The sequence below is a fragment of the Malaclemys terrapin genome, chromosome 24 (assembly GCF_027887155.1).
Source record: "Malaclemys terrapin pileata isolate rMalTer1 chromosome 24, rMalTer1.hap1, whole genome shotgun sequence".
Lineage (NCBI taxonomy): Eukaryota > Metazoa > Chordata > Testudines > Emydidae > Malaclemys > Malaclemys terrapin.
The window spans coordinates 15963418-15978725 of NC_071528.1; the positions used below are offsets into that span (position 1 = coordinate 15963418).

At 45.8% G+C, this 15308-nt stretch overlaps 1 protein-coding gene across 3 annotated transcripts in view; it reads right to left on the reverse strand.

The window, feature by feature from the left end:
- Window positions 1–9958: 9958 nt before the first annotated feature.
- KLHL26 (kelch like family member 26) overlaps window positions 9959–15308 on the reverse strand; it is a 29775-nt gene continuing 24425 nt past the window's right edge. For 2 of the 3 annotated variants that reach the window (XM_054013563.1, XM_054013566.1), the window contains one exon: window positions 9959–14301. In XM_054013563.1, coding sequence (XP_053869538.1) covers window positions 12720–14301 — 1582 coding nt within the window. In that variant the 3' untranslated portion in view covers window positions 9959–12719. The remainder of the gene's footprint in view (window positions 14302–15308) is intronic. The other variant, XM_054013565.1, reaches the window with a different exon arrangement.

The following is a 15308-nucleotide window of genomic DNA, read 5'->3' on the forward strand; positions in this document are numbered from 1 at the left end:
CCTCCACCCTAGCCTGCCCCCAACCCCCCACTTCTCCCTCCTGTCCCCCCCGCCTCCACCCCAGCCTGCCCCCAACCCCCCCAATTCCCCCTCCTGTCCCCCCCAGCCTGCCCCCAACCCCCCACTTCTCCCTCCTGTTCCCCCCAGTCTGCCCCCAACTCCCCACTTCTCCCTCCTCTCACCCCCGCCTCCACCCCAGCCTGCCCCCAACCCCCCACTTCTCCCTCCTGTCCCCCCCGCCTCCACCCCAGCCTGCCCCCCCATTTCTCCCTCCTGTCCCCCCCAGTCTGCCCCCAACTCCCCACTTCTCCCTCCTCTCCCCCCCGCCTCCACCCCAGCCTGCCCCCAACCCCCCCAATTCCCCCTCCTGTCCCCCCCAGCCTGCCCCCAACCCCCCACTTCTCCCTCCTGTCCCCCCCGCCTCCACCCCAGCCTGCCCCCAACCCCCCCAATTCCCCCTCCTGTCCCCCCCAGCCAGCCCCCAACTCCCCACTTCTCCCTCCTCTCCCCCCCGCCTCCACCCCAGCCTGCCCCCAACCCCCCACTTCTCCCTCCTGTCCCCCCCGCCTCCACCCCAGCCTGCCCCCAACCCCCCACTTCTCCCTCCTGTCCCCCCCACCTCCACCCCAGCCTGCCCCCAACCCCCCCAATTCCCCCTCCTGTCCCCCCTGCCTCCACCCCAGCCTGCCCCCAACCCCCCACTTCTTCCTCCTGTCCCCCCCGCCTACACCCCAGCCCTGCCTGCCCCAACCCCCCCATTTCCCCCTCCTGTAGGCAACATTGTAATACAAATCACTTGTATTGTGGGAGAGCCTGAGCACCTTACTCAGGATGGGTCCACTTTATGGCAGGAGCTGTACCAACAGACTGTATCTAGTCAGGACTTTAACTGTCATAATGCCCTCTGTTACTAGCATTTTTATTATTTGTTTTAGGATATCACCTAGAGGCCCTATTCGCAGCTCAGGGCACTGTTGTGCTGCACCCTATTCAGACGTGTAGTAATTTATATAGATCATTGCCCCCTGCCCCCTACAATGGTCTGAGCAGCTAGTCAAAGTTTGGGGCCCTGGGGATGGTCCAGTTGGGGGCTAGAAATTGATGGAGTCTGGTATTTACTTTGATGCAGTCTTGCGTCTTTACAAGGAAGGTACAAAGTCCTGCTTTTCCAAATGCAGGAGGAAGCAGAGACAGAACAACAGTTTCTTAGCTTCAGCTGCAAGCTTCTTTAACCAACACCAGACCCAAAAGAACCTCTCTCTCGGCTTTTCTCAGAGTGAAACACCATGTTCACGGGCTGCTGCTGGGCTGTGTTGCTCTTTGCCTCTGAGTCTGTCCCATTCTGTTGTGTTCTTCTGCCAGGACTAAGAGAAAAACCCCTTTACCCACCCAGGCTAAACCTCATGGGCAGGTTCATAACCCCTTTTGTCCTAGGCTGGTGGGCTTGTGATAACTTATCCTGACCACTATTCACACCCACTCTCAAAGAAGTTTGAGCCCCGTGCAGTCACCAGTACCTCCCAGCATATATATAGTCCCTGCTCCCAAAGAGCTTCCAACTTTGATGCAAGACGTGGAGGAAAGAGGGAGGACAAAGTAACAATGAAAGCAGCTCGTTTTTCACAGTAAACTCTAGTCATGGCTCACCAGCAGCTACCCCCTTCTGCAAGAGAAGGGTACAAGAAGTTAGGAGAGATGTAGAAGCAATATTTACAGTGTAGTAACCCAGCCCCCCACAACTGTCAGTGTATACCCCTCCACCCACCTGTAAATACACCTGCCCTCTCCTAGAGGTATCAAAATATCCCCCCCCACACACACACACACATCCTTCCTGCTCTGTAGCAGCCCCTACTCGAATGAAAAGGGCCCCAGCATCTTTACTGTCCAAGCTGAATGGCCAGGACCTTAGAAGTTCCACCCTCAATAAAATGCATGGACCTTACTGCCTCTGATTTTGGGAGGATGAAGGGTAGAGGTGACTATGCTCGTGATGCCAGGGACTGTAGCTGTTTCAAGCAGGAGCTTAGGCTGCTAAGTCACCCCTTGCAGCTGTGTTGTTGATGTCTTGGTGTCAAGTGCTGGGATAGGTGAGATGCAGACATTCAGCAGTAATAAATCCTCCTCATGCTCGTATTTCTCAACACCCACACCTTGGCCTTTATACTTCCACTTTTATGTAGCAGCTGAGGTAAAGTGAGCATCCTACTTTTTGGTGCATTATTTGTCACATGAACAGTCCATGCCACGATAATGCTGTATTTTGTAATGGTCGAGGGGTCAGAGCAGAGGCCTGGGAGTCAGAAGACCTAGAGTCTATTCCTAGCTCTGCCACTGACTCACTGTGCAGTCTCTGCCGAGTCACTTCACCTGTCTGTGCCCCTGTCCCCCTCCCTTTTGAGAGAGAGAGAACGATACTTATGCACGTTTTAAAACTCTTGGAGATGGCTGGATGAAATGATGCCTCTGTAAGCACAATATATTATTACTATTAACAACAAAGTAATATTTTACCTTGAGTTCCATTTACCAACCTGCAGTTCATTTATAACTTACTTACTTGCATCTGAAGAAGTGAGGTTCTTACCCACGAAAGCTTATGCTCCCAATACTTCTGGTAGTCTTAAAGGTGCCACAGGACCCTCTGTTGCTTTATAACTTAGTAACTGATGTATTATTGAGCAGGAATAAATAATTAGATAAACAGCAAACTGAATCGTTAAATACAGCCCAGCTGAGTAAATGGAACTGACTGTACAGTGGTATTAACAGTGTGCACTCTGCATACTGGATCTTCAATGCTAAATGCGTGTAGATATTTTGTGACTTATTAAGACTCATTAACTACATGCATTTATTTTTGCTTGGGAAGGGCGGGAATGATTTGCAGAGTTACCCCGGTCTACGAACTGATTAATACAAATGGGAATATCAAACATCCATAGACCCAGATATCAATCTGCTGGTATTGCCATCAGCAGATTAAGTGCTAAAGATGAAACTTGATTCAACTTCCTTTCTCCTTCTGTGATTAAATATGGGGTGAAAGTCTATGGATGGCCATTCGCTTAGATTTCATCTCAAAGGCAGCAGAACCTTTCACCTCCCCTGACTTCTGCTTCTCTGGTGGTGCATGGTAGAGGAACACAGTTTTTTTCCAACAGTGTTTTTCTCATGTGGCTTTGGCTTCAGAGACCTGTGATGTGATTGGATGAATTACAATGCCTAAACTAGGTTTTGTTCTTGTGCTCACATTCCATGATTTTAAAATAATTTGTTTAATGATCCCTTGGTAATCCTGCTGGGGCTTTCTAATAGAAATGGTTACACAAGAGGAAATGAAAAATTAGTCTCTCATCTGCTAGTAGCTGCTCAGTTAGTGGTAGCCACTAATGGGAAAAAGAAAAAATAGTCCAACCATAGAGAAATGGTTCAAAAAATATGGGAGGTTGTGGTTATGGAAAATTAACACATCAATTACATACCCAGCAAAACAGACTGAGGATAGGTAGATATTTGATTATCTTTTATTCAAGATTCAATGTACACTTGCTTGCAAAAAAAAAAAAAGGCACACCTGTCCAATTGTTCCTGAATATTAACATCTGATAGATATGCCTGGTCTGTTAAATGTGTTAAACTTAATAAAATCATTAGAAATGACATTATAGGTGTTGCAATGATTCTCACTCTAATATGCTAACAGCCTGTCAGATAGAAAGATCTGATAACTATATTCCTGTATGTCTCTCTAAACAAAAGCTAACTGTTCGTGGTAACTGTTTTCTTTCTGATATTTACATGGCAAGTATTTGTAAACTGGTTAAAACTTCTTAAATAGTTTTTAACATTTTATTAAATTTCCTTTTAAAAAATTCACACATTTATTTGCTTCTGGACTCTCTTCCCCTCTCACAGTTGCACATTATGGGGTGTGGGTGGGGTCTGGACTACAGCTGAGTCAGTGCATGGCCTGGAAGCCAATATAAATCTTGATTGTATTAAGGCTCTGGCAAGGAGGCAGTTCAGCCCAGTGCCAGGTTTCACCCTTCCCCCAGCAAATGCTGTGCTAAATATTTGACAAAATGATGAACTGATGCCAGGAATGTTATTTATAGGACTGCCCCTCTTTCCACCATGAGCACAGATGGGTCATATGAGAACACTGATGGAAAACTGCAACAGGGACACCCTGGGATGGTAGATAGACCAACCTCATCCCTTTACACCTTTTGTGATGGAAGCACCTTTGAGATTAGGACAGACCAGAATGCTGAAGGTGGCTCATCTGGAGTTAGGGAAGCACAGGGGCTAAAAGGCCTGCATCAGGTTTTGTTGCAAACAAGGCCAGGCTTTAGATGCATCCAACCTGAGGTAGTTGACATGGTAACAGTCAAACCTGAAGGTGACCGCATCCCTCCTTGCTATCCCCACTGTTGGGATGGGGGGGGGGTCTCTCAGGTTGTCTGTTGGGAGATTCCAAATTACATTGAGCTGCAGTCTCTTGTATCCTTCTCTCTCTCTCTCTCCAGATTATAATTTGTTACACTGATACAGCATTTTGAATCCAGTAGACACTGGCTCGCAAGGAACTTCACAGGCTGTCAAGACAGGGCTTACTTCACCCACTGCTGAAATGCAGCCTCAACACCCCCTACCGAGTTGATAGGTCTTAGTCCCTGGTAGACAGATGTCCAGACTCAGCAGAGAGGCCAAAGGAGACCGATGGTCTATCTAGTCCAGTATCCCGTTTTAATGCCCCACACCAGATGCTTCAGAGGAAATGTGTAAGAATCCCCCACAATGGACCATTCTGGAATAAATAGCCCACAGCAGGATTTTTTTCCATAGCCCCGGCCAGTTAGCGTCTGCCCTGAGGCGTGAAGGTTTGATCCCTCATATTTCTTATCTAATGGAACTGTGGATGCTCTCTTTAGCCATAGAACCATCTACTCCTTTGTGAATGATTTGGATTTCTTTGCCCCTGATGAGGGGTAGAAAATGAAGGCAGGCCTTGCTGATGCCTTGGGTTCCAACAGGGTGATGCAGAGACTGGTTTCCTGAGGTGACCATCTGCCCTGAGCCGTAAAAGAATCCAGGTGAGCTCCCCGTCCCACAGGGATGCATCCGTTGTCACGGTGATTGTTGGAGCTGGACAAAGGAATGGAATGCCTGCATCAATGTTAATACTAAACTTACAGCCCTACACAAGAACAATAGCCAAGGCATACTCAAGGCAGATGCACTGAGGCTCTGTCTCAGGCCGAGGCGGTTGAGAAGGAACTGAGGGTGATTCGTTCACGCAGTCCTGTTTAGGCTCAGAGCATGGCACGAGGATGTATAGGATGCATACACAGGCTGAACGGACACTGCTAACAACAAATCGCCGATGAAGAGCTTGAGGGGCACATGTGCGCCTGAAGCGGAGCACCTCTGGGGACACTACTGGAAGAAGAATATTTCCGTTTGGTTCACCCTGCTTAACTTCATATTTTTACCTGTCCTACTCATCAGCACTAAAGACAGCAGAAAACTGGTGCAGGGCCCGGGGCTTCATCACTGCTCCTTCCTTGCCTAGCTGAACACTTTAAGTGCAAACAGAATGTTAGTTTATATTTAGGGCTCACAGAAATCTGCAGCGGGAAGGAGGAGAACTTAGTGACTTTCTGAAGGCAGAGGTCTTATTTGTTGCATTGGAACTGGATCACCAAATAAACTAGAATGCCTGGAAAACCCAAGCAGTTCAGGTGTTTGAATGTCTTAACATTACCAAACGTTGTTTATTCAGCAGTGTAACCAGGTAACTACTTACAGACCAACAGTGGTCCCCATAACTAGATTGCTGTCTTTGTTGTATGAGTCTGAACTTCACTTGCACACGCAGTTTCAGAGAAGCAGAGCCTTTAGCAATTAAAGCCCTGATTCAGCAAAGCACTTAAGCATGTGTTGAATTTTAAGCACATGATTAAGTCCTATTTCAGCAAAGCATGTGAGTTCACCTGGAATTTTGAAATACAATCTTAAGTGCTTTGCTGAATAGGAATGGATTACTGACATGCTTAAGTGCTTTCCTAATACTGGGCCTGTGCACCTCAAAATAGGTGCACTTTCCAAGCAGCTTCTTAAGGTCCCCCTTGCTAGATACGATTCCTTCATTCACACCTTATTTACTTGTTCATAGAATTCCCATCCAAAGCAGAACGTAGCTACTTGTTTTGCACTACGCGAATGACAGATTCCCCAAACTGCAAGCCATAAACCAAAGCAGAGTAGTCACTGAGTCCCTGTCCTGGGAAACTAAATGCAGCTTTTTGGTTATTTTCAAGGCTCCTGCCTGAAACTCTCCCATAAAGGGATTTACAGGGTCACGGCTTTGCTTTTTCTGAATTCCAGCATGACGGAGTCGTTCATGCCCTGGTGTAAAGGCTGGAATATTTTCTATGTTACTGCTACAGACAGTGATAAGGACAGGTTCCCACCCCACCCCATCCCAACAGCTGCAGCCTTAGAGAACAAACAACAGTTTTCTCCTGGTCTAAGATGACCTAAAAGTCTCAGATCTTGATGGGGAAGCCTCTAACACAGCAAGGCCATATGGTAAGCAGAGAACGCCTGTATTACCTGCAATAACCTGATTGTCCTAGTTTACACAAGTAATGAACAAGGAATAAACATGTGTCAGGTTTGGGGAGGGGGGGAAAAGGGCAGCCTTGTTTAGGGATTTTTAAGTCAACCATTTCCAACTCCGAATTCCACTTAGGAAAACAAGCACTTTAGGTAGATTTCTCTAATCAGTCACTTTATGATCCAGATCTCAAAGTGATGAGTGGTGACTAGACAGAAAGGGGCAGGGTAGAAAGTTCCTCCCTAAGCAAACAGAAAGCATTTCCACCTAGCGAGGTGGTTATAATGCACCCATCACTGTGCTATTTGACTGCATTCACTTCCTAAGAAACTGCCAAGACGCAGGTCTAATGCAAAAATCCTTTCCACAAATTCTACAGTTTAGGGACACTGACTGCATTACAAGTTTGTCTCCTTCAACCCTCAGTGAAACCATCCATTTATTTATGCATCAGTATCTTAATGCTGCCATTAATATGCTTACTCTGAACACAAGACTTCCGCTCAGCACGATGAATGGCTGTTGAATCTGTAAGACTGTGCCCTCCGAGGCTGCAGGTTTAACAGGTCTCCAGCTTTGAGATCCTAGGGTGCACTAGTGGATGAAGGGGAAATGATGCACTTAAAACAATGGCAAGCTCTGTTCCTACAGAGACACAGAGCAGTGGTCTGATTAGAAAGTTATCAGATACCATATGTAGAAAACTCCTGGGTACAATTCCAAAACAATGTGACTGGGAAAAGACGCATATCACTACTCGCCGATGGGGCTAAATTCTGCTCTGGTTACCCTAGTGTTAATCTGGAGAAAATCCAGTGATTTCAAAGGAATTACTCCAGATTTAAACCCGTGTAACCAGAAGCAGAGTTTGGCCCCTGGCCTGCATAAACAAGTGAAAAAGGTTTTATTTTTATTTTTAAGAAGCCACAGAAATTGCTCTACCTAACTCTGTGCCAGGACCGGGTGTGAAATTGCAGCTGCGAAGCCTCAGGGACCAAGCCAAGAGGCTTTGATTTGCTCTCTCCTCAGTAAATAAACCTTAGAGACTTTTGCTGCAGCAGTTAGTCTGATTTCCATTTCAGTTCGCAACTCTGGGCTCCCAGTGCTGCCTAGTCCTTGGGCACTAAATCTTTACCCTTTGTCCTACAATCTGAATCTCATTTCAGGCTGCAGATGAAGCTAGTTTGGCCGCTGTCTTCAAACTGCTCCTTGCCAGACTCCACAGCCGAGACCTCAGGCAGAGTTAGCACTCTTTGTGGAACGTACAGGGTTTGAACTGTCATGAAGTTAAAAATCACAACTGGTTCATAAATGTAGTTCCAAACTTCACTGTGCGGCTCCCTTCAGTTGAAATATTCAACTAAAAAGTTACAGACTCGTGCTATTGAAATTCAGTCAGTAGCTTGGGATGAGGATGGAAAACCAGGCAGCTTTAGGGTCTGCAGTTTGAGTACCATGCCCAGGCAGGATTTAAAATGCACAGTCCGATGCAAGAATCGCCACAACAAATGGAATTAGGGGAGGTTGTTTTTAATTAAAACACAATGCCCAGGTGAGGACCTTGCAGATTAAGTTTCTTCCCAAAGCAAATCATAGAAATGTAGGGCTGGAAGGGACCTTGAGAGGTAGTTACAAACACCTGAAATGTGGTCTAAAATGATCGAGCGTCAGCAAAGGCAATATTAGGAGGTACTGCTGGAAAAGCCCTCTATCCAGCTGAAATACTGGGATGGGCCCCACTCTTTTTAAATTGAGCTTTAGATTTATTAAGCAATGCTATCTTTCCTCTTGCCTTACAGCCCCTGCCGTGAAACCCTGTTGATTCCCACTAATGATGGGAGGCCTACTGTAACTTATGGAAGTTGGTCACTTAAGAAGTCTGCTAACAAACAGGAGTTAAAAACACCAAGGTGCATCACAAAGTATACTTTGATCATTTATTCTGAAAAAAGTAGTTAGATTTGAATCATTCATGTTTCATAAACTAGTGCTTTTCCTCAGTAGATCTCAAAGTGCTTTACCAAGGAGATCAGTCTGGTTATGAACAGAGTGTTAGTAATATGACATCTCATCAGACAGCATCTCCCCATGATACGCTGCTCAGCGGAGCAAGTGATACTAGGTCACCCTTGCTAGAACAGAGGGGTGTGGCTGGCAAGACGTTCTCAAGAAAGGCCCTGGGATTTGCTGACTTTCAGAGACCACTGCAGGCTTGTTGGTTTCATTCGGCCTCTGAAGAGGGGTAGATGGATTGAGGTACTGGCCACTGGACAGGGTGGGAGTGTTTGAATAAATGTGCTGTGGCTGAGCTGAATTTATGGTATTTTGTCATTTTAAATAATTGGCAGGTTGCTTGGAACGAGCAGAAGAGCGCTTTTATTCATTCCAAATCCAAATAAAACAGTCCCTGCTATCAAAACTTTGAGGATTGGGGTGAGATGGCTGGGATATACTTGTGAGCATTAGCCTCCCTGGGGAGCTGTTAAGTGAGAATTAGCGAGGCTCTATTGTAGGGGGAAACTAAAGTAAGATTACGAAGCAAACAGAGCTTTGGGAAAGTATTAAATGACACCGCTGTATGAAACTAACACTGCCAAGCACAGGACACTGCCAAAAGTTCCAATTTTTCTTTACAGTTTTAAGTACATTCTCAGGCCCATAAAATGACAGAGGCTATTTTCCTGAAAGTGCCATGAGCCCCTAATGGGACATGCCTGCGCTGTACAAATACCTAGAACTAATGACGCTTTGCTTTTACCGCTCCCCATCTGTTCAAGTGTATTTAAAAATGTGCCAAATCAGGTTTATCCCTGTAATGTTTATTGCTGCTTTGAATCTAACAAATGACTCAGAGTGCAATCAAACATTTGTTTGGCTTTATTCATGCTTCGAGGGGAGAGGATCCCAGTCCAATTGCTGTTCACGCAGAGTGCAGTTCCACCAGCTAAACGTGGCCAATAAGGAGCTCTACAATAAAAACAAAAAGTGAAGCAAGTCCTTTCACTCCCCAAAATGAATTCTGGACAAATCTATCTGCGTATTTATACTGAGCCCATCACTATGGTATCAAACAACAGACTGTCCTATTACAGGCACAAAGCCAGTGAGGTCAGGGCGAGGGAGAGAAGGAGAAATCTGCACCCAAACAGGTCCATGCTACTTGTAAATAGGTAGATGGTTTCCAAGCAAACTCAGTCCCAGATGACAGACTCGTAACAGGAGAATGCATACGGGAAAGCTGAACCTTTTGCCCTCACTGAGTCCCTTTAAGAATCAAAGTTGTCGAATTGTGCATCTGAGAAACAAAGCAGTATTACTGTGTGTTCATTCAAGTAGCTTCTATCCAGCGAAGAACCCAGTTTATTTTCAGGGTAACAGAGTTTATGTATATAACAGCTCAGAGCCATTACTATGTATTTTACATGAGTAAAACAATTTTTATTACTGGTATGCAAGATACACATTTTCACAAGAGTTCAGCCACTTTCTTTTAGATTAAGAACAGCTAGAATTTTGAAAGTTAACATTATGAAAAATAATTTTATTTTGATATAGATCTATAAAAAGAACATTCCATTAACGCACAGATGGCGCATAGCACTGCTCTGCCAGCCGTCTCCAGCTAGAGGATCAGGAAGCCCACCCTAGCACAGATTCCATGGGGGGCTGGAAGGGGAGTACAGTGACCAGGCTAGTTCAGTGGGTAAGTGTCACACTACAGTAAGTCTGCTTAATTAATGCCCACTTTGGAATGGCTTTTTATATCCCACTATCGAGGAAGCCACCCTTCCAAAGATAAATTCAAACTGATTTTTTTTCCATAAGGGTAATTTAAAAAGGACCCCAAGAATGTAATTTTCATAATTTCTAAAGTATATTCCTCTTCTCTTTCCCTGCAACAATTTAATCACCACCATCAAAGCTTGAAATGAAAAAAAATCAGTTTTCCTTAGCACCAGGTTCCTACCTCATCCTTCATGCAGGCTGTCTGGTTTGTTTACTGTAGGGTAGTTTGTGAGCACTGGGAATATGCACCTTGGTTTGTTATCAGAGGGCTGCTCTTTGGCTCTACATTGCTGGCATAGAAAGAGTATTTATATAGGAAAAAAATAGGGAAGAGCACTGAAGTGTTCCTCTGGGAGGAAACCCAGGCAAAGTTACATGGACTTTGCAACTGGAAGAAAAAAGGCAGATTACATTTGGGGTTTACTAACTTCTGATAAACATGCAGAGGTAGAATACTTCAATAAAAGGGGCTCTGTTATTTTGTTGCTTTAGTGCTTCTATTAACATTTCTTTCCTCTCAAATTTTGTCCATTCGTTGGTAAGCCACCTTTTTTGCAGTGTCTCTAGTACGTCTGCAGCAAACGGGGGCTTTCTTTTTATTCATTCATCACTGGCAAAATACAGAATGAAGATGGAGAATTACATTTTCACCAGGTCGTTTTAACGCAGGTCACATTTGGGGCTTAGGTGGGTAACATGCATACTTACTGTATCGCTTCTTCAAATACCTGAATTTAAGTTCTAGAGAAAGATATCGCCAAATGAATTTGAATGATGAAGCTCATGCTTTATCACTTGGGCAGAAATAGGCCTGATCAACGATACATTAGCAAAACAGACATTTTATACTCCCTATAAAAGGTGACAGCTCAGCATTTATGTAATGCCAGAACCGAACTGTTTCTCAAAATTTTGCATACACCAAAAAAAGAGAAATATAATGAAGCCCTTGGCACAGAATTCCTGATAAAAGGAGAAACTTCAATGTACCAACAGGTCAATTTCCTTAGAAAGCTGACCTGAAAAAAAAAAAAAAAACATATCTGAGACGAAATAACCTTCTATGTGCAGAAAACACAAATCTATTTCACACACTGCAAAGCCCTCTTAAAATGAATCTCTAGTTAAAGACTAAAATGTTTAAGGGGCAACAGAACTTTACATTTCACAGATTTCTGTTTTACTAGGAGCGGACGGTTCTTATTCATAAATGGAGTGGTGGGGGGAACCTTTTCGCAGTAGGACAAGCACCACCTGGCTCTTTGGTAGTATTTAAAAAAACCCAGTTTGGGTAAATTTGCATAGGGGATGGGAGGGGAAATGCGCTCAAAGGGGAAGGAGATGTGAAAGACACAGTCAGTGGGGCCCTAGAAAGCAGCTCTGGGGGCCTTCTGCCTATATCATCAGGGTGCAAACAGCAAACAACTCCAAAGTTCTTATTGCCAGGGATGTCACACACTTTATTGGCAATTATGAAAATCCTCCATGTTTAGATTCAATTAGCAATGCACTCCAGCTCCTGGCGACCTGCCAACATGGCCCCCGAAGGTTGCACACTTTGGGCGCCCCGAGGGAAGGGGAGTTTTGTTGAGTAGGACAATACATGGTTATCTGGAGGGGTGGGAGGAGGAGCTTCATTAAACTGTCCCATTTGGTGAAGAGCAAACAGAATCAACAGAGAGAACCTGTATCCTATTAGACAAAAGGAAAGAAAAAAAATCACTTCTTGGGAAGCCAAGAACATGCGTCAGAATCCAAGCACCTCATCTCGTCTAGTTCCCAGCATCCCCTTATTGCTTCTGGAGGTCAGTATGTTATAAAGAGTTTGGTTTTGTTTGTTAAAAACAACAAGACGACACAAATGTATGTACACACCCCAGTGAGCTTTTGGAACTGTGAAACATTAATGAAATCAAATCGGAACTCATCTAAACATCCCACAGTACTTCACACACTCCTGAGCGGTCCCTGCCTGCAATCCATGACCTCGTTAAAAAGATGGGCAGGCAGAGAAATGCATCCTCCCCCCCCAAAACAACAACAAAGAGCCTTGTCTAGCTGTAGCATATGTTAAGTCTAACTGGTCGACAAGTGCTTCTGATGGAACACGCTGCCAGAATGCTACATAAGAGGAGGAGGAGATTTCCTGGAGAAGGGAATGCAAGGTATTTTCCTCCTTCCTTCCCCCGCCCTCCCGCCCAAACAAATGAAACACACACCGATATTTGCAAACAACAAAGAGACAACACACAGTCCTGAGACCATGCAACACAAGAGATGAGCTCACAGACAGCACAGTCGCACATGGTTATCTCTGGGTTGTTATTTGTGGTAGTATAACTGGAGCACATGCTATGCCAGCAAAAGACTCTGGGAAATGCAGGTCCCTTTCCCATTCATCCGTTTCCGTGTTATACACTTGCACGATGCTCGTTACATTGTTCAGGTGCCAGTTGTACCCTCCCACAATATAGATCTTCTTTTCTAACAAGCAACAACCAGCTTCTGACTGACCTGCCCGCATAGGGGTCACGGTTGTCCATTGGTCAGTTTCAGGCACATAGTATTCCACAGCCAATACATCAAAACAACGGTCAACATGGTCCATGCGCCCTCCTAGGGCATAAATCCTGGTATTTGCACTGACCATGGCATGCAGGACTCTGGGTTCATTCATTGGGGTTTTAAACTCCCATTGATCAACTGCCGGGTCATAACAATGCAGAGCTTTTTTGTCTTCTACTGATATTCCATATCCACCCGATATGTACAGCTTGCCTCCCACTGTGGCCCCAGCATGCCCCCACGTCCTGCGTTTGAGGGAACACACGTAGGTCCACTCATTCTTCTTGGGACAGTACTTCTCTACGGAGGCCAGGCTCCCCGACCGGTTCCTCCCACCCGTAGCATACACCATGCCGTACAAGACGTTCAGCTGAAATTGTATCCTGCTCTCTTGCATGGCTTGGATGCGCAGCCACTGGTTTAAGTGGGGGTCATAGCGGTAGCAGATATCAACAGCTCCCTCCCCACTGCGGTACTGCAGATGCTGCCCCCCCACAACGTAGACAAAGTTGTCGAGCACAGCCACACAGGCATGGCTGCTGCCCACCTCCATCTCAGTGAGCTCCTTGAATTGACGCACATTGGTGTCCGGCAAGTAATACACTTTGCCGCTCACAGTCCGGTCGTTGTCAGTGTATGGGGTGCCGCCAAAGGTGATGAGGGACAGGATGTCTGAGCGGATGGTGGTTCGAGGAGACTGCATCTCATGCTGGCGGAAGGGCAGGATCTGGTAGTTGAACGCCTCCAGCAAATACTGCCGGCACAAGACATCTTCCACCATGATGTCCAGGGTCTGCACGCTGTCCACCAGCTCGGACGATTTCATGAGTGGGAAGCGAATGTGGCAGAGCACCTGGCTGGCGTTGGCACGGCGGGACTGGTCATACTGCAGCCAGCGGATGGCAGCATGGAAGAGGTCTATTTCACTACAGCTCTTCAGTTTATTGCTCTGCAGGAAGAAGACAAGGCGCTCCAGGGGCAGGTGGAGAAAGTCCTCTTCCTCAGAAATCTGAAGGAAGTGCCTAAAGGTGAACGCGTCCACTGATTCCTTCAAGGACGCAAGACTGAAGGTGGTGGCCATCTGCCCAATATTAAGACACGTTTCAACACTCATCGCAGACTTCAAGAACTCTTCACAGAGCTCCACCACAGGCACCATCTGGAGGAAGACTGCAGCTCCCAGCACATCCTGAATACAATCGAGATCGAGAGTCACTTCAGCGCTATAAGCAAAGTCTATTATGTGTTTCAGTCCTTTTGCGGATACCCCTTTCAGTTCAATCACATCTTGGTTGGTTTCTCTCATCCCTCCTGTGAACATTGCCCTGAAGGTCAAAAACACAAGATAAATTTTTGTTTCCAATGATGCACTATCTACCTTAAGATTTTTGGGGGGAGGGGTTCGGGAGGGGGGGGGAGGCTGGTCATCAAAGCACAGCATCTTGAAAGGCCTAACTGAGAAGAGAAATGGGAGCATGAAATAACAGAAATAACTAAACTTATGCATGGAACATACAAGGAAGGTAAGAATCAAATATTCCAGTTATAAAAAAAATAGGGTCTCAATCCTGCTCCTGCAAAAACCAGCAGGGTTAACGGCACACCTAAATTCCTGGTTTGCAAGTGCAAATGGGGGTTTTGTGGATGCAATGAGAGGGCACAGATTTCTACAGGCACTGGCATTTGGAGGTTCAATGATGCTTTGGATTTACATGGAGCAGGGCGGTTCAGACAAGGATTTCAGTTTGGCCCATTGTATCGTGTATGAACTTATTAATGGCTTTAAGATTCTGGACACATGGAGAACTTTGCAATTGGCTGCAAATCTCAATACAAGGATCTGACTTTTCTTGAGTGTAAAATTCCATTTGGTAATCGTGATGGAGAACTGCAGAGAGCACGCTGCTGGCCTGTCACTGAGACATCCTGCCGGAAGCTAATGCCCAGCACGCTTTGGCCACAGCCCTGATACACCCACCGCTCTAGGAGTGCCAGGCATCCGTTGCGGAGTCTTACTCACTTCACAGAAATATCTGGAACAAGCCTATTAAAGGACCATCAGTGTTTTTACTTGAGGAGGTCGAGAACTACTTAGCTATAAATATTTGCTGCAATTATGTACTTCCCTGCCAGCCACTACTGTTTTTGAGGGCTATTCTCCACTCCCGATGAAACTGCAAGTTTGCAGCATCTTCCAAAAGCTGCTGTTGTATTGCAGGAGGACGGCAGGGGTCTAGCAGGCAGTTAAAAACAATATCTAGTTACAGCACAGCTGTGAGCAAATCAGTTGACCAGGCCTTGCACAGATTAGGCCCTGGATCCCCTCGTCAGG